Source organism: Arvicanthis niloticus, chromosome 4, assembly GCF_011762505.2.
Source record: "Arvicanthis niloticus isolate mArvNil1 chromosome 4, mArvNil1.pat.X, whole genome shotgun sequence".
In the NCBI taxonomy this organism is placed as follows: domain Eukaryota; kingdom Metazoa; phylum Chordata; class Mammalia; order Rodentia; family Muridae; genus Arvicanthis; species Arvicanthis niloticus.
In genome coordinates, this window is record NC_047661.1 from 107,139,296 (window position 1) to 107,165,535 (window position 26,240).

At 42.9% G+C, this 26,240-nt stretch overlaps 1 protein-coding gene across 1 annotated transcript in view; it reads right to left on the reverse strand.

Moving 5' to 3' along the window:
* Positions 1-26,240, reverse strand: part of Mcub (mitochondrial calcium uniporter dominant negative subunit beta) — a 64,415-nt gene that overhangs the window by 17,289 nt on the left and 20,886 nt on the right. Inside the window, exon 2 of the mRNA XM_034499368.2 lies at positions 949-1,024. Coding sequence (XP_034355259.1) covers positions 949-1,024 — 76 coding nt within the window. The remainder of the gene's footprint in view (positions 1-948; positions 1,025-26,240) is intronic.

Here is a 26,240-nt window from a genome sequence, read left to right on the forward strand (position 1 = left end):
ACAAAACAAAACAAAATGGCAGGCTAGGTCACGGGTCACCGAGTGGGCTTTACATTCAATCCAAAAGTGACAGTTATTCCATGACACTCTTGTCACACTTGTACCTCTGAGCACAGACTGCCAGGCTGATGGTTATTATAGCTTGGAGGGTTCACAACTGAGTAAGGTTGCTGAGAACTTTGTTCTCTCCTGTCTATAAACATAACCTTCAAGCACTATGAAGGCCAGTCAGTAGAGATGAAGCCTCCAGTGTGGTTATTCCGGGTTAATTTCTTTAGGTTCTGTGACTTGAATGTGTGGTTGTCTCCAACAGTGGGAGGGTCTCACCATCAAATTCTAGAAGGTGTGTGTGTCAGGGGAGTGTGTCCTATGCACACTATTGACCAACAATTCAAAAAGAAGTAGCCCATGCCTAGCACTGGGCTTTTGGATTGATAGCCTATGGTAACCGGGAGAAGCATTGCCATCCTACACCCTCTAGGAGGTAACATAAAGGAATGTTTATGCTTACACATGGAACTCATAAATCCTGGAATTTCTATAAAATTCGTGTGATATGGTATCTGCCTTGTGCTACAGTTTGCCTTTGCATACTCCGAAGGCCTGTCCCACAGCACCTTGTACAAGCTTCTTGACACCATAATCATCTCCTCAATGTCTTCACAGTCGAAGAGTTCAGATTTTTAGGGCAGAAACTGACTCATGTTTGTCTGACGTTATCTTCAGTTTCTCTGGTTATTGGACAAAGTTTGCCAAAAGGCATCACTGGAGACGGTATACTAAGAGAATGGCAAGAAACCGAACACAACCAGCAGGTGAAGTGGGCAGAGTCTGCTCCTCTCAAGACTGTATTTCCCACTGTATCTGCGAGTATGGAAACCAGTAAACAAGCCCATAAGCCAAAGAAGGGACAAAAAAAAAAAAAAAAAAAAAAAAAATCAACCTTACCATCCTGTGGCGCCAGTGTTCCATAATGAAGTGCTTGGTGGTATTTTGGATTTCCACAGAGTTTCATACATAAAACCTGAAAGAAAAATTGTGTCTTAAAAAAAAAAAAAAAACAATGGGAAAGCTAAACTCTAGAAGATTCTTTGTCAGCTTATAGAACAGGCATGGTGAAATGTGAACTTTTGTGTGTACCCTATGTACGCTAGGTATGGTGGTTTGAATAAGAATGGCCCCCATAGGCTTTTTGATAAATGTTTGGTGTGCACTTAATAAAATTGTTTAAAAGGGATTAGGAATTAGGTGTGGTCTTGTTGGAGGAGGTGTGGCCTTGTTGGAGGAGAGATGTCATGGCTGATGGGGTTTGAGGTTTAAAAAGCCCATGCCAGGCCCAGTCTCTGTCTCTATCTTCCACATCAGATGCAAGCTCTCAGCTGCTGCTCCAGTGCCTGCCTGCTGCCTGCTGCCTGCTGCCTGCTGCCTGCTGCCTGCTGCCTGCTGCCTGCTGCCTGCTGCCTGCTGCCTGCTGCCTGCTGCCTGCTGCCTGCTGCCTGCTGCCTGCTGCCTGCTGCCTGCTGCCTGCTGCCTGCTGCCTGCTGCCTGCTGCCTGCTGCCTGCTGCCTGCTGCCTGCTGCCTGCTGCCTGCCTGCCTGCCTGCCTGCCTGCCTGCCGCCTGCCTGCCGCCTGCCTGCCGCCTGCCTGCCGCCTGCCTGCCTCCTGCCTGCCTGCTGCCTGCTGCCTGCCTGCCTGCTGCCTGCTGCCTGCTGCCTGCTGCCTGCTGCCTGCTGCCTGCTGCCTGCTGCCTGCTGCCTGCTGCCTGCTGCCTGCTGCCTGCTGCCTGCTGCCTGCTGCCTGCCTGCTGCCTGCCTGCTGCCTGCCTGCCTGCCTGCCTGCCTGCTGCCTGCCTGCCTGCCTGCTGCCTGCCTGCTGCCTGCCTGCTGCCTGCCTGCTGCCTCCCTGCTGCCTGCCTGCTGCCTGCCTGCCTGCCTACTGCCTGCTCACCATGATGATTGTGGACTAAACTTATGAAACTGTAGGCAAGCTCCCAATGAAACACTTTCTTTTATAAGTTACTATGGTCATGGTGTCTCTTCACAGCAATACAACAGTGGCTAAGATACCAGGTGTTAAACATATCTCAGGTAATGAGTTCTACCGAACGTCATCTGTCACACTAATTTAAGGCAGTTTACTTGAATCTTATTTCTCAAATTATAACCTATTATCAAGTCCCAGAAGAAAACAGTAATTACTTTTTTTTTGTTTGTTTTGTTTTGTTTGTTTTTGTTTTTTTGAGACAGAGTTTCTCTGTGTATTCCTGGATGTCCTGGAACTCACTCTGTAGACCAAGGTGGCTTTGAACTCAGAAATCCGCCTGCCTCAGCCTCCAAAGTGCTGAGATTAAAAGCGTGTGCCACCACTGCCCAGCTCAGTAATTACTTTAAAAAAATTTTTTTGTTTGTCTGTTTTGAGGCAGACCTTCTTTCTATAGCTCAGACTGTCCTGGAACTCTCTTTGTAGATTAGGCTGTCCTTGAGCTCACAGAGATCCATCTGCCTCTGCTTTTCAAGTGCTGGGATTAAAGCCATGAAACCATTATGCCTGGTTTTGACTTTTGTTTGTTTTTTTTTGTTTTTCTGAGACAGGGTTTCTCTGTGTAGCCCTGGCTGTCCTGGAACTCACTCTGTAGACCAGGCTGGCCTAGAACTCAGAAATCTACCTGCCTCTGCCTCCCAAGTGCTGGGATTAAAGGCGTGCGACACCACTGCCTGGCTTGGCTTTGACTTCTTAAAAATGGACACACTCCAATTAGTAAGCACACATAGTAGTTTTCCATGTTTGTATAATGAATGTTATAATGCTATTACTTTTACTGAAATAAAAATGAAAATTGAGAAAAACACACACATTGCAGAAATATGAAGTTTTAGTCAATAGTTCTTAAAAACTGCTGGATGATTCAAACACTTCGCCTTCTACACAAATCTGAGGAAGAACAGCAAGCTTCATGTCAAAAGCCCCATCCCTCCACCTCCCCAAACCCACACACCCCTCTCAGCATTCACAATTAGTAGCCGGGAGTGCACTGTCTGACTTTAGATTTACTTAGTTTTATTTTATGTGCTTGGATGTTTTGCTTGCTTCTATGTCTATGTACTACATGCATGCCTGGTTTCTAGGGAAGCCAGACCAGGGCATCAGATCCCTTGGGACTGGAGTCACAGAGAGTTGTAAGCTGTTGTGTGGATCCTAGGAGTTGAACTCGGGTCCTCTGAAAGAACGACACTCTTCATCAATTTGCCAACTTGCCAGCCCCTTGAACATTAAGTTCAATGCTATACAGAGTAAAACCCCATCTCAAAACAATAACAGAAAGGAGCAAGAGTTTAATATGTATTTATATTCAATTTAAACTTTATGTACTGTTCTACTAGTATCTGTGTATATGTATGGGCAGGTAGATGAATGAGTGGCACGTGTATATTCTGAGAAAGATTGTGTGCAGTGAAATGCACATAAACATCTCTTAGACCCTTGCCTAGCTCCAGCTGAACATAAAAGGATGGAGCACTGTCCCTCAAAAGCAGAATCAGAGCTTTCCCACAAGGAGAAGAGACATTTGTGATGAGTGGACCCACTAAGAACTAGCATCCTTTAGAAATCGATGTAAGCCAAAGCGGCAGTTTATATTTAAGCTTCTTGGCTGAAAGGCAATGGTGAACTGTTAGTCCAGAAAAGTAGGAACAGCATGCTTCTGATGGAAGTCTTTGGAGGATGCCTTAATTGCTGTGTAGCACAAAGCTGCCTGTGAAGTGAGTCTCAGCATGGGGACTGTAATTTGCCCTCACCACTCCCACAGGAATGCCAGCCACTCTCTTCAGGGTCACTCAGCTGTATTGCATGCATAGCATTAGATCACGTAATTAACTTTGAAAAGATTTAAGATACAACGTGGAAACTGGCTTAGGAAAAGTCTTGGCTGCTAATAACATTTGGGTGCTCAGAATTATCAAATTGTCTTTGAAAATGAATTATGACTCTTTGGGACATTAAAAACAAGGCTGGGGATGTAAGGAATGTTGTTTAGTGGGAAATACCTGCCTAACATGTGTTAGGGATGGGCTCAAATACCCAGACCATAAAAATTAATTAATATTAAGTAAGTAATTAAAATAGATAGATCAAGCTCTGAGAACAGCACCAAAATATAGACATATTTTGCAAAACCAATAACTTTTATACATGTTCAAATGAGTAGAAATATCATCTATTGTCTCAAACAAGATATTTTCTCTGTCTATCTATAAAGCTCAGAGCCTGCATACCTGTATTCTAGCATCCAAATACTCTTTGTATAGACACACCCATTTATTGAAATCAGCACACAAAGTTAGCCACAACTTTTAAATACAGAAGATGTCCATAAAGACCTCTTTGCACAGTGAATGAGCTAACTCCATATTGGAAAACAAAGAAGAATTGTATAAAGATAATGTTTCCAGGTTTCTTTAGCAATCACATATTCTAAACCAGTATGCACTCTGTGTGGCAAACCTAGATATAGCAGATCCCTTCATTATAGATCTGAGTACACAGAGAAATAATAAACGGTTGTGAAGAGTGGCCGTACATCTAACGTGATCTGGACAATAGTTTTAGTATCTTATATACTAAGTGCTGAGTGACTCTCCAGACTTCAAAACTCCTGCCATCTAACCAACCATTCTTGTCTGCTTTGGTGTTACAACGGAAGACAATTTTCTGGGTCCTTCAGATGTAATATATTTCACAGAAACTTGGTTAGGATCCCAGTCTCTCCTGCCACCCAAAGAGTTCACTGCCCTGAATGTTTTTTTCAATTATAGTTTCCCATGGGTGGATAAAGCATGGTTGAGTTTCTCCTGCCCTCTCACTGCTTTCTGCCCATGCCCTCTTTCCTCCCTGCCTTGAAAAGGCTGGCTGCATTGACTACCCCTCTCTCCTCAGCCTTCACACATCTCTTACCCACTGGTACCTGGCTACGAGCCCATCATTTTCCAGAAATCACTCTGAGAAGGCTCCGAGTTCTTCCTCAATAAATCAACTGAAAACTTAATTATCACTGGCTTTCTAGAAGCCTGAAGCCATGTTTCCTCCTTGCCCTTCCCCCTTGAAATTTTCCTGTCTCCCATAATTCCACATTTCCTCACATCTCTTGTTAACACCTTCCCAGCCTCACTTTCAGATTCCCTTTCTTGTCCACGAGAAAACCTCTGTCCTCCATCTCCACAAACGGCCAGCAGCGTCTCCCTGCTCAGGTGGTGCCAGCTGCACTGCTGTGCTGTTGGCCTGAGGAAGCATCTCCAGTCCGGAGCCTCTTTCTAAGCTGCATGTTCTCAGCTGGAACCTCTGAAGTAGCTGCACAGCTTCTACACTCCCTATTTTCCTTGCTTTCAACGAGTGGATGCTGGCCTCCCTGATGTCTATGCCACGTGACTGCCCGTTCCCTCACTGTAACTGGACAGTCATCTGCTCCAAAGTGGGCCATTGAGATCCAACCACAGGGATCTTACTAAGAGTATATTCAAACCGCGACCCTACATGCCACTGGGAGAATATAAACTACCTTTTGAGAAAGCTAGCAATATCCCCTAAATACACAAAATTCTAATCCCAACAATGCTATCCATGAGTGTAAACTAAAAAAAAAAAAAAAAAAAAAAAACATTGTGAATGTACTTAAATGACAGATATAAAATATATACATGTGATAATATACATACATATATATGCATATATCCTTATATAGGCGATATAGCTTAGTGTTACTGTATGTAATATTACTTTTCATAATATTTAAAAACTAGAGATTATAGAAATCATTATTAGTACAATGAATAAATCATGATATATCGTATTTATATATTATGTATTACTGTATATTTAGGTATATTATATATTAATACAACTGTGTGAGCGAATCAGACAATGTAATATGAAGTAACAAAAACAAATATAAAATATTACATTCAGTAAGATTCCACTTAATTAAATCAAATAAACAGGAACATACTCTATAACTGGGAAGGCAGGAGAGTGGCTATACTTGAGAACAGGCATAAGGAAGCTTCTGGAATGTTTCTGATCTCTTCCTGGCTCTGGCTTCATTTCAAAAATCCATTAAGCTTTCCACAAAACTGCACAGCTCCTGTGTGAATGTCTGTTCTGCAAGACTCTCAGTGAAGTCGGGCCTGGCCTCTAGAACTAGACTAGAATTCTCCTTTGCATCGTGAATGTGAGCTAAGTAAAAGACCAACACACAGTAAGGCAGCAGGAAGGAACGGTTGAGGAAGGAGAGCTTCCCATGGGAGAACATGGCCCAGTTCTTGGTGACATAAGCCAATCACTGTTAACGGTGATCTGGAAGAAGGGAGTTGAGACTCCGAGGTCTGACCGGATGGTGCTGACCAGTCATCTTCAATGCTTTGATGCCCGCTGTCTGAGATGCTGGGAGGAAGAAAGCCACAGGGGACTCCACAGCCAAAGTTCTACTCAAGTCCTGCAAACCCGGACCTAAATGCTTCATGTTTATCTCACTACAGACGTATCTAATGATACAACTAATTCTCTTTAAAACTTCCTTATAAAATATTTTAAAATAAGATTTTGAAATAAAATCCTTTAAATAAACGTAAAAGACTTCAATTGGAAGTTGTGAAACTTAACACTTTTAAATACACACACACACATCTTTACATCTGTCATTTCTGCTCTGAACTTATAGTTTTATATTTCAATTTGGGTCTTTTCCTAAAACTTAGTGGATATGTTCAGGTCTAGATCCATACCCTTTCACTTCTCATTTTGAATCTTTTACCTTATTGTCTGTATTATCATTTCATTATCAATATTTTGGCATATCAGCCCCTACCCCATCATTTACTAGGCTACCATGCCTGATACCTAATGAAGATAGGACTGATATGAAGTCGGACCTTCACAGAAGATGGAGAAGGAATAGAAGAGAAATGTAAAGCCTCACAAGTCACTTCTGAAGATAACAGTGTGATAAAATACAACTCTGCCAAGATATTCTTGTAGGTCCAAGAGTTTTCTTGGGAGGAAAGGAGAATAAGCTATAGAGACGAAGATCAGTTCAAACACAGAACTGGGTTGGTGCTGCTGTTGTTTTAAGGTGGATCACTGAAACCGTGCTATGCCAACTGACAGCCATTAGCCACCCCGACACACACTGGGTAAGTAAGTATGAAGAGGCCGTGGTATTCAAGTCCACTGCAAAGGACCAAAGATATAGAGACTCAATTCAAATTTAGATTAAGTGAATTTATTCTTACTGCCAGCAGAAGGATGGCAGCTGGAGCCAAACAGAATGGCCTGCAGAGGAGGTTTAAGGTGAGGTTTTAAGGTGGACATCAGAAAGGTGTGGATTGCAGCTATCCAGGGAGCCACAGATCAGCAGGGAGGTTGTTTTACTTCCTCGGTTGATTCTTACTTTTCCACAGTATAGGAATAGAAAGACCACATCATCCCTTTCCCATGGCGATAGCAGGTTTCATAGAAACAAAGGCAGCTGTAATATCTCGGAGCCTCTCTCACCCTCTCTTACTCACCCGCAGGCCACTAGGATCTCCAGGCATTCCAGAGCAAAGGGTCCCTTAGGGTTGTACACTTGGCTCTGTATTAAGTCTCCTTAGCCATCACAGGGACCTGTGTAGCTCATTACCCAGGTCTGAGCAGTCTAATGACTGGAATAGAGAGGTTCGTTTCTGGGCAGGCAGAAACACAGTGCCATCAGGTTAGAGCTGTCTGTCATGTCTCCACACTGACAATGTCTTTCTAGGAGCACAGCAGAGAGGACATCAGAGCCCTCAGACAGATGGCAGGCAAGACAGCAGGACCTCAGAAGTCTGAAAAAGCGAAAGCTGAAGTATTTGCTAAGTGGTGGTCAGGTTATATATGCAACAGTTGTGGGAGGAGGAAAGCCTCTGACTAAGGTGACCCCACTGTTACTGAGCCTTAAAAGGCAGGGGGAAGTTATCAAGAGGAGGATTCCCCGGATCCCCCGAGACGACAGAAGCAGATATTCACACTGAGGATATGCAGAGAAGTGGCGGGCATGCTGAGGGTAGAGAGAAAACATAACTGAGTTTTAATTTCAATCAATCACAGTCCAAAAATAGCATCTTTGCAGGGTGGGAGTGTTTGTTTTCTGAAGAAGGTCTCAAGCAGTCCTGACAGGCTTGGGAGTCCACATGGTGACTCCACAGGGATCCGCCTCCTTCTGCCTCCTAGTGCTGACATCAAAGAGAGGCACCACCATGCCTGGCCAGAAAACAGCAGTGCTTCCCTCAACAACAGGAACTCACTATTTTCTGTATGAAACCCTGCTATATTTCAATTAAATTTTGAGTTTAGTAAGATTAAGGGTCAGTTTAAGGAGATAAAATTTTGAGGGGCTAATAAAGGAAAGAGAGAAAGCAGGGTGCCGAGACCGGCTGCAAGGACTCCCTGGCTTTGGTAGATAAATCACAGCAGCTTCTTCTGGTCTCCGTTGAAGAGTGTAATTAAGACGCTAATGAGGCAGGTAGCTCAGGTGCGTTTGTAAGTGTACTGAAAGCCTGGATTGTCCAGACTGGTTCCTACCCAGGCAGAACAGGCATGCAGACCTGTGGGGAGTCCTGGTGATCAGCGCCCAGGTTTCCCCTGCCCATCCTTCCCTTTTGGTTCCTCTAGGACATGGCTCCGAGATCCCCACAACCTCAGGAACAGAGAGGTTGTATCCCTTCACTACAAATTCCCAAAGTCTTCTCTGCTATGAGATTGGGAGATCCTCTGTGAGATACACATGACCAATAATTTATTAGTTCATGAAAGGAAACTTGAAATACAAACACCCTAAATGCTTTGAGTCAAAAAAAAAAAAAAAAAAAAAAAACATGTAAATATTCATCTTATATTTTGTTGTAAGTCTTCTTTGAGAAGGAATCTATTGTCTGGAGCCCATTGACACCAGTCAATGCAATCAGATTAGCTGCGTCTAAAGTGTAAGCTGTGTAGTATCTGTTATCACATCCAACATGAATGGCACAGGTAGACTTATGATGCACCATCTGAGTTCTCCAGTTTCTATGTAAAATCTTTTTGTTCCTGTTGTTGTTTGTTTGTTTGTTTGTTTTGAGACAGGGTTTCTCTGGGTAACCCTAGCTTGTCCTGGACCTAGCTCTGTAGACCAGGCTGTCCTTGAACTTACAGAGATCCCAAGTGCAGAGTTGAGATCTCTGACTTCTGGGAGTCATTTTGTTTGTTTTAGATTTTTGTTATTTTTGGTTTGGATCCTTCACTGCTGTTTTGCCCAGATTTAATGCACAGCGCATTTTAATAACTCATACTTATCAAATTATCTGTATTAAATTTAATGTATATAAAGAAGACTCATGTTATTTTCTATGTGTAATACTATTTAAAATACATAGCTACATTAACAAATATAATTAATATAAATATGCTTAGTATTTCAAATGACAGGAGGCGCCTTGAGAATTCAGTATCTTGTATGATTTACAGGCAGCAGGAGGAGGTCAAGTGGCTTTAGGCAAAGAGGAACTAATTAAACGAATGGCCAAGAACAATGCCACCGCACAGAAACCTAGCTAACTTCATTTTAGAAACTATTTATCAGCAACTTAGTTTTAATTGTGCATCATTTCCTTAGCCAAATCCTAACAGAAGAGGAGGTCTAAGATTTGACTCAACACGTTATCAAGGAACACTGAACATATCCTAAAGTGATTATTGGTAAATGTTGTCAGGGAATTGGCTTCAGAACTCTCCTCTGCATTCCTAGAACTCATACACTAGGGTACCAGCCTCCACATCAAATCAAGGATGACTCTGGGCCCAGTGTGGTAGAAGAGGTAGCCTGTGGCTGCAGGGGCTGGGTCATAGGAGGTACTGTATCTCCAGCTTTTGTTCTAGGTTCAGGCTCCCAGCAGCTCCACTAGGAAGAGAGTCAAGCCACCAGTGGAGAGGCCCCTACAGAGTAACTGAGCCCTCCAGCTAACTGTGAACCTTCAGACAACTGAATCCCTTACCATCATCCACAGTCTCACAGGAGACACTGAGACAAACCCACCCAGCCAAGCTGTGCCACATTACACCACAGAGTACCAGCAGTCTACCTTCAGAAGCTCTTCTTGTGATGGATGACCTCTGGGCCACTGTACCAAGTAAAGGATGGAGAACCAGACAGATGTCACACAGGGAAAGGAACAGCTTGCCCAGCTTGTGCCACTGACAAATGAATCACCTAACTGAAAGCAACCCCCAAAGAAGAAAAGCTTAGAACGTTCCTTTTAATCTGATTAAATAATAAAGGGAGAACGGTCTCTGGCAGCTATCACTTGTCATGCCTTTTCCCCTCCCCAGCAAAGTCTAATATGGTCAGCTGGCAACCGAAGACTGTTTCCAGGGTCCAATTCCATACCACAAAGCAGGGCACAGAATACAGGCTTGTGAAAGAGATACTGTAGGCAATGGGCACACACCCTGCAAGGCTACTTCCTCTCCTTCCTCACCCACTCTGTTTGGCCTGGTGCATCCAACGTGTATGCTGTTCACTGTTCATTACCATGTGTGATATTATGGCTAAATGCTGTAGCCACCCATTTGCATTCTATTATGTAACTTATTTTGTGGGTGAAAATGAACTATAGTGCACTGAAGGAATTTCACTCTCCTTTCTCGTTCCCCAGTCCTATCATAGGGAGATAGAAGACATGGGATAGCTGTGGAATTGTGGAGTCCCCAGCACGTTAAAAGGTAAGGATCTTAAGTTAGAAATCTATTTGTTTCAATAACTGCAAACCCAGGACTTGTGATGTGTGCGGTGCTGTTAAAAATCACATACAACTACACAGGCAGGAGTACACTCAGGGACCTGTTCCCACAGCTTCCTCTGTAACACATCATGGTACTCTGCTTCCCATCACTGACCTCCATCCAGAGACTGAATATCAAGGCAGAAAAGTGGAAAAGAGAATAAACTATCTCATAAAGAACTCAAAGGTATTCTAAAAGCCTTCTGTGAGATGGTGATGCTCAGGAACTCCCCCAAACAAGTGTGAGCCAGGACAGGCAACAAAGAACTGGAGAGGGGGGGAAGGGACACATGACATGATGTATGCAGCTGCAACTCTGTCCTCTGACTGAAAATAGCCCCCAAGAAGGAAAGATGTCCACAGTATTCTTTGCTATCCTGATTAAATAAAAAAGGGAAGCCAGGGTCGGTCGGTGAATCAAATTTCCAGTGAACAGCCTAGGCCAGAGAGAAATTCAACATTGCAGACATTCTCAGATATCACAGTAAATCTTATCAATTTATATAACTAATACATATTAATAAAAAATATTCTCCGAGCAGACTGGATTTTGACTTAGGGAGGTCAAGAGAGAAATATGCTCCGAGTTTCCCTAGGGCTTACCTAACAGGGCCACAGATCATTTTTCCCTATCGAGGAGGTTCAACTGTTCCCCTCATCGATTCACACCACCTCGCCCTTATCTGCTTCTGTTGAAGCATCCCATCCCATCTTGTATTCCTTGATTATAACCTTAACCATGGAGTCAAACATTGGGTAAAAACTACAGGGCCAGACTGCCCAGACTGGAGCCCAGGTTTCACTCACAGGGTCTGTGGGCCTAGGTCCTTATTATCCTTTCTGGACCCAACTCCTTCTCTTTCAAGGAAGTCCTTTGAAGAGTCAAGCATGGGATACAGGGCTGCAATTCCACCACTTGGGATGCTGAGGGAAGATAAGATCTTTGAACTCAAAGCCAGCCTAGGAAACATAGGGAAACCCTACCTCAAAAAAGAAGGCACAAATTATTTTCTCTTCCAAGGGGACCCCAACATCCTATGCTCACCTCTAAGTGGCATCAGCATCCACTGGGTAGATCATGCTTCTTCTCAATGCTCTTTTCTCTCTCAGGTATGTACTCATGTAGCCAGGGCTAACATCTGTGCTTCAAACCTGAAGTCCAACTTAATGCAGTCTTAAGTCTTCTGTTTGCTTGGATTCAAGCCAATACCATATCCCCCTGTCTGCTCCCCCTAACTGGCTTCTTGGCTCTGGATTTAATCTTCGGCAACCCACTCTCCATGAAATAGTTAATTTGATCAACAAAAAGTGAGCATCAGATCTTGTGATGGTTTGTATATGCTTAGCCCAGGGAGTGGTACTATTTGGAGGTGTGGCCTTATTGGAGTAGGTGTGTTACTGTGGGCTGGGGCTTTAAGACCCTTGTCCTAGCTTCCTAGAAGTCAGTATTCTGCTAGCAGCCTTCAGATGATGATGTAGAACTCTCAGCTCCTCCTGCACCATGCCTGCCTGGATGCTGCCATGTTCCCGCCTTGATGATAATGGACTGAACCTCTGAACCTGTAAGCCAGCCTCAATTAAATGTTGTCTTTCTAAGAGTTGCCTTGGCTATGCTGTCTCTTCACAGTAGTAAAACCCTAACTAAGACAGAGCTTGTTGTCCTTTGCTAAACACTCAACATCCCATTTCAAATCAAACCGACATCCCGGTGTCCTCCCTGGCCCCTGGACTTGGTCCTCCTCTCTAGCTCCTTCCCTCACTCTGTGCCCTCGAAGCAGCTGGCTTGTCTTTTCTTCTCTTGTTTCTTTTTTCTCTTTTGCCTTTGTTTGTTTGTTTGTTTGTTTGTTGAGAAGGGTTTTTATGTAGCCCAGGATGGCCTCAAATTCATGATGTAGCCAAAACGACCTTGAACTCCTAATTCTTCTGCCTCATCTCCCAACTGCTAGATAACAAGCAAGGGCCACCAACCCTGGCTAGCATCCTGGCTTTCTAAAGAATTCCATATGTGCATTCTTTTTTGTTTGTTTGTTTGTTTTCTTTTGGGTTTTTTGAGACTGGGTGTCTTAGTTAGGGTTTCTATTCATGACCAAGAAACAAGTTGGGGAGGAAAGGGTTTATTCAGCTTACACTTCCACACTGCTGTTCATCACCAAAGGAAGTCAGAGCTGGAACTCAAGCAGGTCAGGAAGCAGGAGCTGATGCAGAGACCATGGAGGGATGTTATTTACTGGCCTGCTTCCCCTGGCTTGCTCAGCTTGCTTTCTTATAGACACTAGGACCACCAGCCCAGGAATAGCACCACCCACAATGGGCTGAGCCCTCCCCGCCTTGATCACTAACTGAGAAAATGCCTTACAACTGGATCTCATGGAGGCACTTTCTCAAGGGAGGCTCCTTTCTCTGTGATAACTCCAGCTTGTCAAGTTGACACACAAAACCAGCCAGTATAATTGACCCTTTGTCAACTTGACAAACAAACACATCACTATTAAGCCTCAACCCTTAAATTTCTTATTCATCCCCAAGATCTAAATAATTCTAAAAGATCCACAGTCTTTACAAATTCTTACATACTAAAATTTCAATCTCTTTAAAATATCCAATCTCTTTTAAAAGTCAAAGTCTCTTAACTGTGGACTCCACTAAAATACTTTCTTCCTTCAAATGGGAAAAATATCAGGGCACAGTCACAATCAAAAGCAAAACCAAACTCCAACTGTCCAATGTCTGGAATCCACTCACGATCTTCTGGGCTCCTCCAAGGTCTTGGGTCACTTCTCCAGCTCTGCCCTTTGTAGCACACACCTTGTCTTCTAGGCTCCAGCTGCCTATACTCCACTGCTGCTGCTGTTCTTGGTGGTCATCTCATGAAACTGGCATCTCCAAACACTGCTGTCTTCTGCTGCAACTAGACTTCACCAACAGCCTCTCATAGGTTCTCTTCATGGTGCCAAGCCTCAACTCCTTTGCATGACCCCTTTGGTCCTGGGCCATCAATTGCAACCGAGGCTGCACTTTCACCAATGACCTTCCATGGCCTCTCACAGTGCCAAGCTTCAGTTGCTCTTCATGATCCCTTTATGCCTTCAAAACCAGTACCACCTGGTTGACTCTTACACATTACCAAGTTCAGCCGTAGCACGAGGTATAACCTTGGCTATCTCTGGAACACAGCCTCTTTGTGCTCTCAGAAAACACTTCCCAGAAGATTTCCCCTCAGTGATGCTAGTCACTTCTTAATCATCACTAATTTCTTAGCCCCAGCTAACCAGCACCAATAGTCCCAGTAATGCAAAGGTTTCACTTTAGTAGTTCTGCTATCTTGTTAATCACAGCTGATTCTTCAGTCTCAGCTAACCAAAAACCACAGAATCTCCACAATCAAAATAGCAATGGATCTGATAAGAGTCTTTAATCTTTTCTCTGAAATTTCACAAGCCAGGCCTCTATCGTTTGCACTGTTCTCAACATTATCTTCCAAACTCCTACAGAACATCCCACAGAGCTCTTAACACCCAATGGCTCTTCTAGCCCAAAGTTCCAAAGTCCTTATATAGTCCTCCCCAAAACATGGGCAGGTTGTCACAGGAATACCCCACTATGTTGGTACCAATTTGTCTTAGTCAGGGTTTCTATTCCTTGTGGAGAGCTTTTGGGGCCACTTCTAGGAATTTGGCAGGACTTTGATATCAGGCTGAAACAACGAAGTAGGCTCAAGACAAATACAGACATGGAATGTATTGTATTCCTTGTGTCTGGATCATCCTGATAAACCCCTAAACATGGTGACCACGAGACTTTGTTTATTGCCCTGATTTTTGCCCTGCTTGTTCCTTGACTACTTTATTTATGCGTTGTTTGTTCCTTGACAACTTTGTTTATGCCTCGAGGACTGACCATATTCTTTGTTTGTAACCTGGATGATATAAAATTGGACTGGAAAAAATTAAACTCTCCTTCAGCTTCAGAACTGGCTGGGGTCCTGTTATAGTATTGTCTAATTGTCTCTTTCTCTTCAATCCTCACACCCACCCTGGAGAACCCACTGACTAACTGAACTGGCTTGGTCAATCCCTGCACAAACATCATGATTAAGAAGCAAGTTGGGGAGGAAACGGGTTATTCAGCTTACACTTCCACATTGCTGTTCATCACCAAAGGAAGTCAGGACTGGAACTCAAGCAGGTCAGGAAGCAGGAGCTGATGCAGAGGCCATGGAGGGATGTTACTTACTGGCTTGCTTCCCCTTGCTTGCTCAGCTTGCTTTCTTATAGAACCCAAGACTACCAGCTCAGGGATGATACCACCCACACTGGGCTAGGCCCTCCCATCCTTGATCACTAATTGAGAAAATGCCTTACAGCTGGATCTCATGGAGGCATTTCCTCAAGGGAGGCTCCTTTCTCTGTGATAACTCCAGCTTGTGTCAAGTTGACACAACCAAACCAGCCAGTACATTGGGTTTCTCTGTGTAGGCCTTACTGTCCTAGAACTTACTCTGGAGACTGGGCTGGCCTCGAACTCTCAAAAATCTGCCTGCCTCTGCCTCCTGAGTGCTGGGATTAAAGACATGGACTACCACTACCTGACCCACATGCATTCTTAAGTATGATTCCTTTCTGTGTGGGGACTCTACATTTTCCACTCCCTCAGTTGGAATGTCTTTCCATTGAGTCTTTGAACCACTGACTCCTGTCATTTACTCAAGAGTGGTCTTGGGTACCAACCAAGATTATCTGGTCAGTGCAGTCTGAGATATCCCTGATTATCTGATCCTGTCCCTGCTTCCTCCTATGTGTCACGTCTTCCTACTCATCTCAAGCTAATATTAAATTGGTTATCTATTGGTTTCTTCCCTAATTGATTTCTCCCCACTAAAGCTTCCAAGAAGCAAAGATTATGCCTCTGGCTTTTGCCACTTCCACTCCAGCACTTTGAACCACGCCTGACACATGTGAATACACACTTGGGACACTGAGGCAGGAGGATGCAGGTTTGACTTCACCCATGCCTACCTAATGAGAACTAAATAAAAGAATAAACAGTCTACTAAATGAAAGACTTTTAAATCTACAATGTGGCATCATGGCTATTCAGACATTGTTATGAAGATGCTACATCTCCACAAGAAAAAGGGATTCATATCCTGAAGTAAAAGCTGGGCTCTAAGTCCTCCCCACGCACATCTTATAACCACTGAGATTGGTCCATTCCTTCTCCACGAGAACATCAAGAACTTGCCACTCCTTCCAAGATGCTTTTAAGTATATGATAGTCAACATTGCTTATCTTCTCATGGTCACAGAAAACCTAAAGAATTCAGATTTAGAGATAAATTTTAGGAAGTTTATTAAAAATCGAAAAGGCTAAATTTAGCAATAATGGCAGTCATTTAGGACTGCAAGTGTTGCTGGGCCTGCTGGCTCACAGCTTAGTCCTAGAACATTAGAAACTGAGGAAGTCGGAGCCAGACTGGCCTCCAAAGGAGGACTCAGAGGGGTGGGGAAACCATGATCAGAATATAGTATATAAATTTTCAAGGTGAGAGAGACAGGAAGAGGAGCTACAGGCTATAACATACATCAATTTCATGCTTTTTAAAAATCATCTCTAACCAAAGAATCTCACAGCAATCATCCAGCGTCTCCACAGGGATCATTGGCATTTATTCACATTCTAATTCCTATGGCTTTTCTTTCTTTCCCTACCACTCAAAGCTTAACAAATATCCCTGCCAAAATGTGCTCTATGATAGAAGAAACCAACTGGTTTTAACCTCAACATAACCGCCAACACTTACACTGTGTCCAGTAGGATCTTGTGTGAGTACTACACAGGCTTCCTTAAAAACAGTGTTCTCCTTGAAGACACAGATAATTCACCTCCATCTCTTATACTCCTGCCAGTTTCTACTCAACTGTAAACTCAGCTTTCACCTAACAGCTGGAGACAACAACATTCACCCTTTTCTACTTGGGTTATTTCTTTGACTTTAGCTGACAAATGAGTTTGGCAAACATGTGCCACCTCTTTTTAAAGAGCGAGTAAGTCCCAACAGATGAACTGATGACTAGCCATTTATATTCGTGAAGTCCAATCAGAGTGGCCATTTAATGGTGGGAGCTCGGTGCAGTGCATTCATCCTTTGGTATTCCTGGGCAGGGAGGGAACACTGGCTCCAGGGCTCCTTGGGGATATCAAAAGCTGCATGTGTTCATTGAATGACATGTAAATTGTACTGTTTAAAGGATGACAAGGAAAAAAAATTCTGTCACAGGGCTAGCATGGTGGCTCAGTGCTGGAGAGCACCTGCTGCTCTTCCAAAGGACCCAGGTTAGGTTTTGTTTTGCTTGAAAATAGACTTTTTTTTCCATACCATATACCTTGATCAAGGTTTCCTTTCTTCTAGTTCCTTCCAGATCTTCCGTACCTCACCCTCCACCCGAATCCACACTCTTCCTCTCATTAGAAAGCAAGTGGGCAACAACAAAAACAAACAAACGAACAAACAAAAAACTGAACAAGACAAAACAAACAGAAAAAAAGAGTCAAAGAAAAGGCACAAGAAACACATACAGATGCAGAGACACACACACTTGCACACACAGGAATCTCATAAAAACACAAAATAGTAAACCATAATATAGAAGTGAAGACACATAAGGTAAAGGCACTAGGAGACAAAGAACCTCTATAAATACCACTGAGTTCATTTTGTGTCGCTCACCTCCTACTGGGCGCTATGGGGCCTGCCCTTAAGTGGAGTTTGTACATCCAGTGAGGTTGTTAGAGAAAACTAACTTTTTCTTTGTGAGCAGTTGTCAATTAGAGACAGCTTCCAGGTTAAGGATGGATTAAGGCTCATGTCCACTTCCACTCTCAGAGTCGGGGGCCCATCTGACTTAGACCCGTGCAGAGACCCTGTGCATGCTGCCTCAGAGGACCCAGATTTGATCCCCAGCACCCACAAGACAACGTATGACCATCTGTAATTCCAGGAATCCAATGTCTTTTTTTGATTGCTAAAGGCATAAGGCATGTATATGGTTCACAGACATACATGCAGGCAAAGTACCCACACACATGAAAAAAAAAACATATGAATCTGGATGTGAGCTTAAATTCTGCAATATTTGCCCTGCAAACTACTTAATTCTCAGAGGCTCCTTAGTGAAAGTGTAAAACACACTTACCTCGTGTGATCTACTTGAGAGTTAAATTATAGCATACAGGCGAAGTGCTGCTATATAGACCGGCAATGGTTAATTCCTTGTTTCTCAATTCCAATGCTATAGCTAAAGTAACATGTATGTATGTTGTCTTGCTACTTCTGCGTTAATTAGAATTCATTTTCTTGCATCTTAAATAATGAATCTGTTGGAAGAACAATGTGACGCTTTTCCTCTGGAGGGACAGGAACCCAAGTAGCCAGGGTTCTTGCAGCTAACACCCCACTAGATGATGACTCAGCAACCTCAGTCACTTCCCACAAGCTCAAGCTTTCAGATTCATGGCGAACTGGTCTCAGGGGTTAGCAAGCACCAGCCAATTGAAAAGACATACAGATCTAAGCGAGTGAAGTCTCTGCTTTTGTCATTATCGTATTTCACATTAAGGCTGGTGAGCTTGGAGAAGTCAATACGAAGAGTGCAGCACGCATTATAGATATTCTGGCCATCCAGAGCCATTTTGGCATACTGCGCAATCACTGGGTCAGCATACTGAAGCAAGGCTTGAAACTGATTATTCTTTGTAAAGGTGATAATCTTCAACACCGTGCCAAATTTAGAAAATATCTGATGGAGAACTTCCAGAGTGACAGGGTAAAATAGGTTTTCAATAATTATCCGGAGCACAGGGCTCTGCCCAGGTAGCAATGTGCCTTCATTGGAAGCAGCTCCAGGAAGGGACAGGTTTCCTGACTGGACTGCACTGACAGCCTGCAGTGCAGCTTGGGCTCTAGCCTGATTAGGCAGATTGTCAGTCTTGAGTTCTCGGTGATTGGAATACTGGATATAAACAGGCTGACTTCGAAGTTGAGGAGTAACAGGAGTGTAATAATTTATCATAGTAATGGCAGCTTCTTCAGAAGCCATTTCTAAAAAGGCCTGGCTTTTTCCTTTCAACATCAAAAGATTAGTTACTTTGCCAAATGGTAGACCTAATGATATGACCTCTGCTTCGGTGACATCACATGGAATTTTTCGGAGATGGAGAACACGGGAAGGCGAACAGGGAGGTCTATCTCCTTTAAATTTCTTGTTGTCATTCCCATTAGCATACACACCTGAGAGGGTGTCTATTGGGGAAACACTCAGAGAAAGGGCTGCTTCCTAATGTCTGTCTCCTCCGTGGAACATATGAAACATTCAATTTAGCTTTTAAAACGTGGGAGCTGGGCATGATGGTACAACTGTAATTGCAGAACTTAGAGATGGTTTGAGGCCAGTATTGGCTGTATTAAGACCTTCTATCAATCGTGTGTGAGTACACACACACACACACACACACACACACACACACACACACACTGACAGACTGGAGAGAGTGAGCCCTGGGCCACATATAGCTAGACAGATGCTCTACCTCTGAAGTATGTCTCAGGTCAAATTTTCAAACAGCTTTTGATGGCGGGAGGCATTAAATGAAAGGTTCCAGAATAGTAAGGAATAACAGACACTAAACTTCTGTGGAGAATTATTTTTGCCACTGGATGGCCCTCTTAATCCTTGTGTTCAAGCAGAGATTGAAACTAGTTTCTAAAAGCTTCTTTATTACTGTGTGTGGGAAAGGTGTGTGTGTGTGTGTGTGTGTGTGTGTGTGTGTGTGAAGCACGGGAGGTTGGAGAACAACTTTCAGGAGTTGGTTCTCTCCTTCCACTGTGGGACTTAGAGATTGAACTCAGATTTGCTGAGCCATCTCACTGGCCCCAAAATATGTTGTTGTTGTGTTGTTGTTGCTGCTGCTGTTGCTTTTAAGTGTCTGTACACAGGGCTAGGGAAGCATCTCCATTATTAAAGTCCTGACTGTGTGAGCATAAGACCTATAGTTCCAAGCTCAGAAATACGAAACAAATTTGTCGTCACCTTCTAACACTGTAGTCTATATTTTTCTCTTTTCACAACAAGCAGGCATTCATTTTGTGGCTGAAAAACATACACATATATTTAGTGATGTCATAAAACCCATAGAGCCAACAGTAACTTATGTTCATGTTTCCTTGGGTTAGCCACAGAGGTAATGAATCTATTCATTACTGTCATTTCGCTGGGATTGAACCATTACTGGGTAGTAACTCTGATGGAGACGTTATAATTTTGTGACTTGTCATTAAGCAAGAACAAGTGCAAAAGGACAGTTCTGTATTTAACTTGCTTTTCCCTTTACTTTCCTGTAATGTAAACTCCTGGGGGGGTGAAATTTGCTTTATTTCTTCTGTGTACAGATACTGCTGTGTGCTTTGTCCCTTCTGTAATGCTATATTGACAGTCTAAAACCATGTACTTTTTCTTCTAAGCATTTAAAAACACTACATAGCCTTTATTTCCTCTGACTTTTAACACTTCTCCGTGGCATATTACAAGGAGCTCCATAAAGTACCTTTTCTCACACCAGCAGGTTCAAGATAGAAAGTGAGTCATAGAAACTCTCTGAGTCACCCAGACTCCAGGCAACTGTATAATTTAGAATAGTTATGGAATTAAGTACACTTTTTGTATTTAATTTGTTGTTGTTTTGAGATAAGGCCTTATGTGGCCCAAGCTAGCCTCAAAGACACCGTGTAGCAGAGGCTGGCCTTGAACTCCTAACCTTCCACTGCTCAAGTGTTAGGGTTACCGGTGTGCACCACCATGTCTAGAACTCCTTACAATCACAACCTCACAAGCTTTCCCTTTTGTCCCCGTTTTCCTTTCTAAGCAATTTAATCTATTGATATTTGTGGGAAAACAAGGGAAAAAAATCATCTAACCTGGTAGGTTTACTATGGCTTACAGCTAGAAGATGTTCTTGTGACTCATAAAGTTGGAATGAACTTTCCCCAACTGGATAGATTTCTCAAGGACTTGGAGGGAAAACCTTGGATAATTACAAGGCATTGGTGGGCATGGTGGCTCAACTCTGTCATCAGCACTTGGGATCGAGATGCAGGAGGATCAGGAGATTCAGTTGAGCATAGGCTATGCAAACACAGCATGGCTACATAAAATCCTGGTTCACAACAAACAAACAGCCAACTCTAAATCATCATACAAATAACACCACCATTAATATAATAAATCTTCAGTCATGATCACCTCTAAATCTCGTTATAGCATTGATAAAGAAGAAAACAGTTATTGTCGTGAAATCACTCATACAGAATCAGTTATGACCAAAACTGAATTCTAATTCACATGTATATGAAGCTATGGCACCTGTTTCTCTGGAGGGCCTCAAGAAACATTCTTCTCCAGGTTACTTTTTCCCATTATAGCTAATTAGGTCAATTACCTAATTTTCTTTAAAGGGATCTTTAGGTCACATGTACAACAAATTCTAAGTGCAAAGAGTACTAATGTATAACTTTTAATAAAAATTTAGATACATAACCACCCATAATTAATTCTATTCAATGATGAATGGTTTCCTGTCCAGAGATATAGTGAAGATAGACAGGCTTTACTCCCTCCTAAATTGGTACTGGATTGTTGAGCCACAGGAATGTTCTGGAAAGTCCTGCTTTGGGGTGGCAGATCTTAAACACACAGGTAACCAGGGTATCTGTCTTCTACCTGTAGGGCTGTATTCAGGAGCAGAGGAACATAGGGCCTGGTGGTTAGTTGTGAATACACACTCAGCAGTGTCTTCAGTCATGTCTGAAAAGATATCAGGCCCCAAAGACTAGAAATAAAAGAAATACTCAAAGACCGAGCACACAGAAATCCAAAGTGATGCACAAGAGCCTTGTGACCTGGTTCATGTCATCATCCACAGAGGGAAAAATGCCACCACTTCATAAAGTTAACATGACATTAAAGACAAGCAGGTATGTAAACTGCTCAGCACTCTGTCATCTCGTTAAGACATCAGTTTCTATAAATATTACTGTAAATTTCTCAGGCAAACGTAGTGTGAGCCCTATGGTGGTTTGAAGGAGAATGGCTGCTATAGGCTCACATGCTTGCACTAAGGATGTAGAGACAGGATTTACCAAGCAAAACCAAAGTTGTCCTGAGCTATGTGAGACCTTGCCTTAAACATCAAAAACAGATATAGTAATAACAACAACAACAATAAAATCCATGTACAAATTCTAGGAAAATTTAAGTACTAGCTGTATTCAGAGATGTGAGATATCATTTACAACTTTGTTTCAAGTTCCTGCTTTCTTGGAAGGAAAAAAAAGTAATTTTATACTTTTAGCTTTGGTATGCTTTTGCTTTATTGTGTGTGTGTGTGTTTGTGCGTGCGTGTATACGCGAATGTGTGTATATGCACATGTGTGTGTATGGCATGGTTTGTTCTCGTTATTCAGTTCTTTTGAGACAGAGAATCTTGTAATCTAACCTGGCCCTATATATCCAAAGATGACCTTGAATTTTTAATCCTCTTGCTTTCACCTACCAAGTCCTAGTCTCACAGGCATTGGCTGTCATCCCCAACTTTGGCACATGTTTTAAGAACATGTTACATATGAACACACTCACAGATTAGAAAAAAGATCAGAAAGAAAATACCAAATACCCACACAGTTATTTTTTTATGTGGTAGAATTAATACAGATTTTTTTCTTTCTTTTCTTTTTCTTTATTGAAATTACAGGAGTTTGTTTGTTTGTTTGTTTGTTTTGATACACTTGAAATTATTTTGAAAAAGAAAATACACAAGTCAGCTAGGCAGGCTGAGACACACTTGTTCAAAAGTCCAAATTAAATCAGGACAGAGCTAGACGAAGGAGGAAATGGCAAGATTTGGGGCCTAGCTACTTCCTCAGAGTTGGCTGTTCTGATGGGCAATAAATTACTCCAGCCAAGGACCACAGACAACACAGCCCCAACATATACTAGAGATTTAAAAAAAAAAAATCTGAAAAAAATCCCTCCGTGGAACTTTTCAGAGCCTTAGAAGCCAAAGGCTATCCAATGAGAATAGTACCCATGATGGAGACAAAAGAATTTCTCCCACTACTAAGATCAAGCAAGATGATGATGATGATGATGATGATGATGACGACAAAGACGACAACGACTACTAAGACGATGATGACGACATAGCATTCTCCAGCAAGAACTAGTTATAGTTGAATCAAGCTGATTACTGGGTCAGGACACGAGTTAATTAAAAGGCAGTTTAGGGCTAGGCCCTAGAGGGGAGAGCAGGTGTCAGAGTGTGGGTGCATCGATTCACCCCGCAGATGCCGAGTCTGCTGCTCACCATTTCATGCATTTTTCCCTTTCAGAATTTACATGTTTGGCTTTGGGCTACCCTGGGGTCACGGGTTTCATGTTGGGGGTGCTTCGTTTCCTTATAACAAGTGGTTGTGGTGGTGCACAGGGGATAATGACATCTGTCACTCATTCATCACCAGCACTAATTAGACTGGCAGATCCCTCATCCTCAGCTCTGTGAATAGTGATTCTTCTCCATTGCAGCCTTGGAGAGAGAAGTCTTTTACCCTTAATGGATTATTCTCCCCTGAGGAGTGTACCTGTCTTCATCTATGAGAGGTTGTTTTAACTTGCTGAGCTCTTGCACTCAAACTGTATCTATGACAAGCTTATTCCTCAGAATCTTACACAGGGCCAGTGCTCTCAGTCTTTCTGTCAGAGTTAGCCACATTCCCTGTAAGAGGACCCCAATCTGTACAAAGAGATAATCCAGGCACAGACTGTATGGGTGAAGGTGGCTGAGTATAACTTTGCCATGTTAACTTTCCCCAAGTCTCCTGTCTTTCAATGAGTATGTAAGTTCAACCATGCATTATGTCAATAAATATGAATGCTAATAATAAAATGGTGGAATTCCTTAGAGGGAAAGAGGACATTTGCCCAGTATGCAACGTAGAGTTGGAGCCTAAAGGTATTGGGAACTGGTTTTCTTTTTCTAAGTATAGATATCACTTTAATTTTTATTGAAAATAGATTTTTTTCATTCAATATATTCTGACCACAGTTTCCTCTCCAGCAACTCCTTGCAGATCTTCTACACCCCCTCCCTCCCTACATCCACACCCTTCCTTTCTCTCCGTAGAAAACAGGCAACTAAAACAAACCATAACAAACAGAAGGGGAAAAGCCAAGGAAAACAAGCACAAGAAATGCATACAGATGTGTGTGTCAACACACACACACACACACACACACACACACACACACACCATAAAAACACAAAATAGTAAACTATAACATAGAAGCAGAAAACATGGAAGGCAGAAAAAGTGCTTAGACAAAGCAATATGAGACAGAAACTCTAAAAATACCATTGAGTTCACCGGGTTGCTCACCTCCTGCTGGGCCTGGGGCCTGCCCTTAAGTGTGTTTGCATTCCCAGTGAGACTTTGTTGGAGAAAACTTAATTTTGTTTTCTTTTCAAGTAGTTGTCAATTGGAGGTAACTTTTAGGTCAGGGATGGGGGCGGGGCATCATGTCTATCTCCCCCCCCCCAGGGCTGAGACCCCCATGTGGCTTTGACCCTGTTGAAGTCTGCCACAGTCCTGTGAGTTTATATTTGCATCAGCCCTGTTTCGTCTAGACAGCCTTGTTTCTTTGATGCCTTTCCACTCCCATTGGCTCTTACAATTTTTCCTCTTCCACAAAGTTTCTGAACCCCAAGGGGAGGGAGTTGATGGAGACATCCCATTTAAGACTGGATGGTTCAAGTTCTTTCATTCTCTGCACACTGTTTAGTTGTGGGTCTCTGTATTTGTTGCTACCTACTGCAAGAGGAAGCTTCTGGGAGGATGGCTGAGCAAGGCACTGCTCTGTGAGTTTAGCAGGGTTTTCAGCCAATGTTGTTTATAGGCTACAATTTAACCCATGGTCTGAGTGGCACTGGCTTCATTAAATCCTGTGGGTACGTTGTATAAAGTAATTGATGGTAGGCTTTTCTCTGCACTGCCCATGTGGCTTAGTGATAAGGGCACTGATCTGCCCTTCGGGCACAGAGATCAGTTCAAGCAGAAAAGCAAATGGCTGCATGTGACTGACATTCGTGGAAGACAATATGAAGATTTATTACAGAGATTTGACCTGGAACAACTGTTAGAGCATCTTAAACAGCCTCTATAAGGTTTCTGTCTTGTCTGGTGATGTAGCTCAGGACCACGGGGCGAGCAGGCAGGCATGGAAGATGGATGCACAGTGGATAAAGAGACAGGATGAAACAGCCATTGCAGCTTTGGACCTGGGAAGGGGGACTGGGCAGATAATCTTTAGTTTTGCAGGCTGCCTCCAACCAGCTGGTATAACAGAAGGATGCGACTGTCTATAGAGGCTTACAGGTTGAACTTGACTCTGTTCAGGGTTCAAGAGGCAGGGAAGTCCACAGAGTAGCTGCATGGCAGGGTTCTAGTGAAGGCTCTTTTGGGGTTGCATCACATGGCAGAGAGGAAGAGGAACAAGCAATCCCTTGTCTCCCCTGTGAGGGCTCTGACCAATCAGAAAGACTCTACACTTGTGACCTAGTTATTTCCCAGAGGTCTTCAAGTAGCACTCTGGGGATTAGGGTCTCAATATCTATGTTTTAAAAGGCTCCAAACCTTCTGTCCTTAACATGGAACCATAGATGGAAAGGGACTTATCCCAGGGTCCTGTTCTTAAAGGCATGGCCTGGTTCCAGTGATACAATTCTGGATTCTGGAATAATGCTGAAATAGGATGAGAATTTGGGAGCATTGGATACAAGTTAATGTTTTTCATTTGGTTTGGTTTCTTGAGACAAGGTCTCACATAACCTAGGCTGTCCTGGAACTTGTGTAACCAAGGATTTTAAAAGTGTTTGTCTTGTCTTTGTTTATGTTGCTGGGGGTTGAACCTGTGGCTAAGTATCAAGGACACTGGTCCAGTTCTTCCACTTAGCCACATTCTTAGCCCCATGCTTTTGCACACTAGAGTGATAGGAACCACAGGACACACTCTTGTATATAGCTCCAAGTACAATCCTGTAAAGTGAAGTATCTTTGATGCAGGAACATTGTGACATAGACTGTCCTTGCTATAGAACACAACATTGAGCAGTATAGAAATAAGCTCACAACACTAACATTGGTGACATCTATCCGTGTTAACCCGTGTTGTGATGTCATTACTGCAGTCTTGCAAAATGTCACTTTGGAAGAAAATGAGCAACATGTTGACCTGGCCTCTCTATATTCTCTCTTACAACCAGTCTGTGAATCTATAATAGTTTCAATCAATATGGCAACTGAAAGGAAACAGT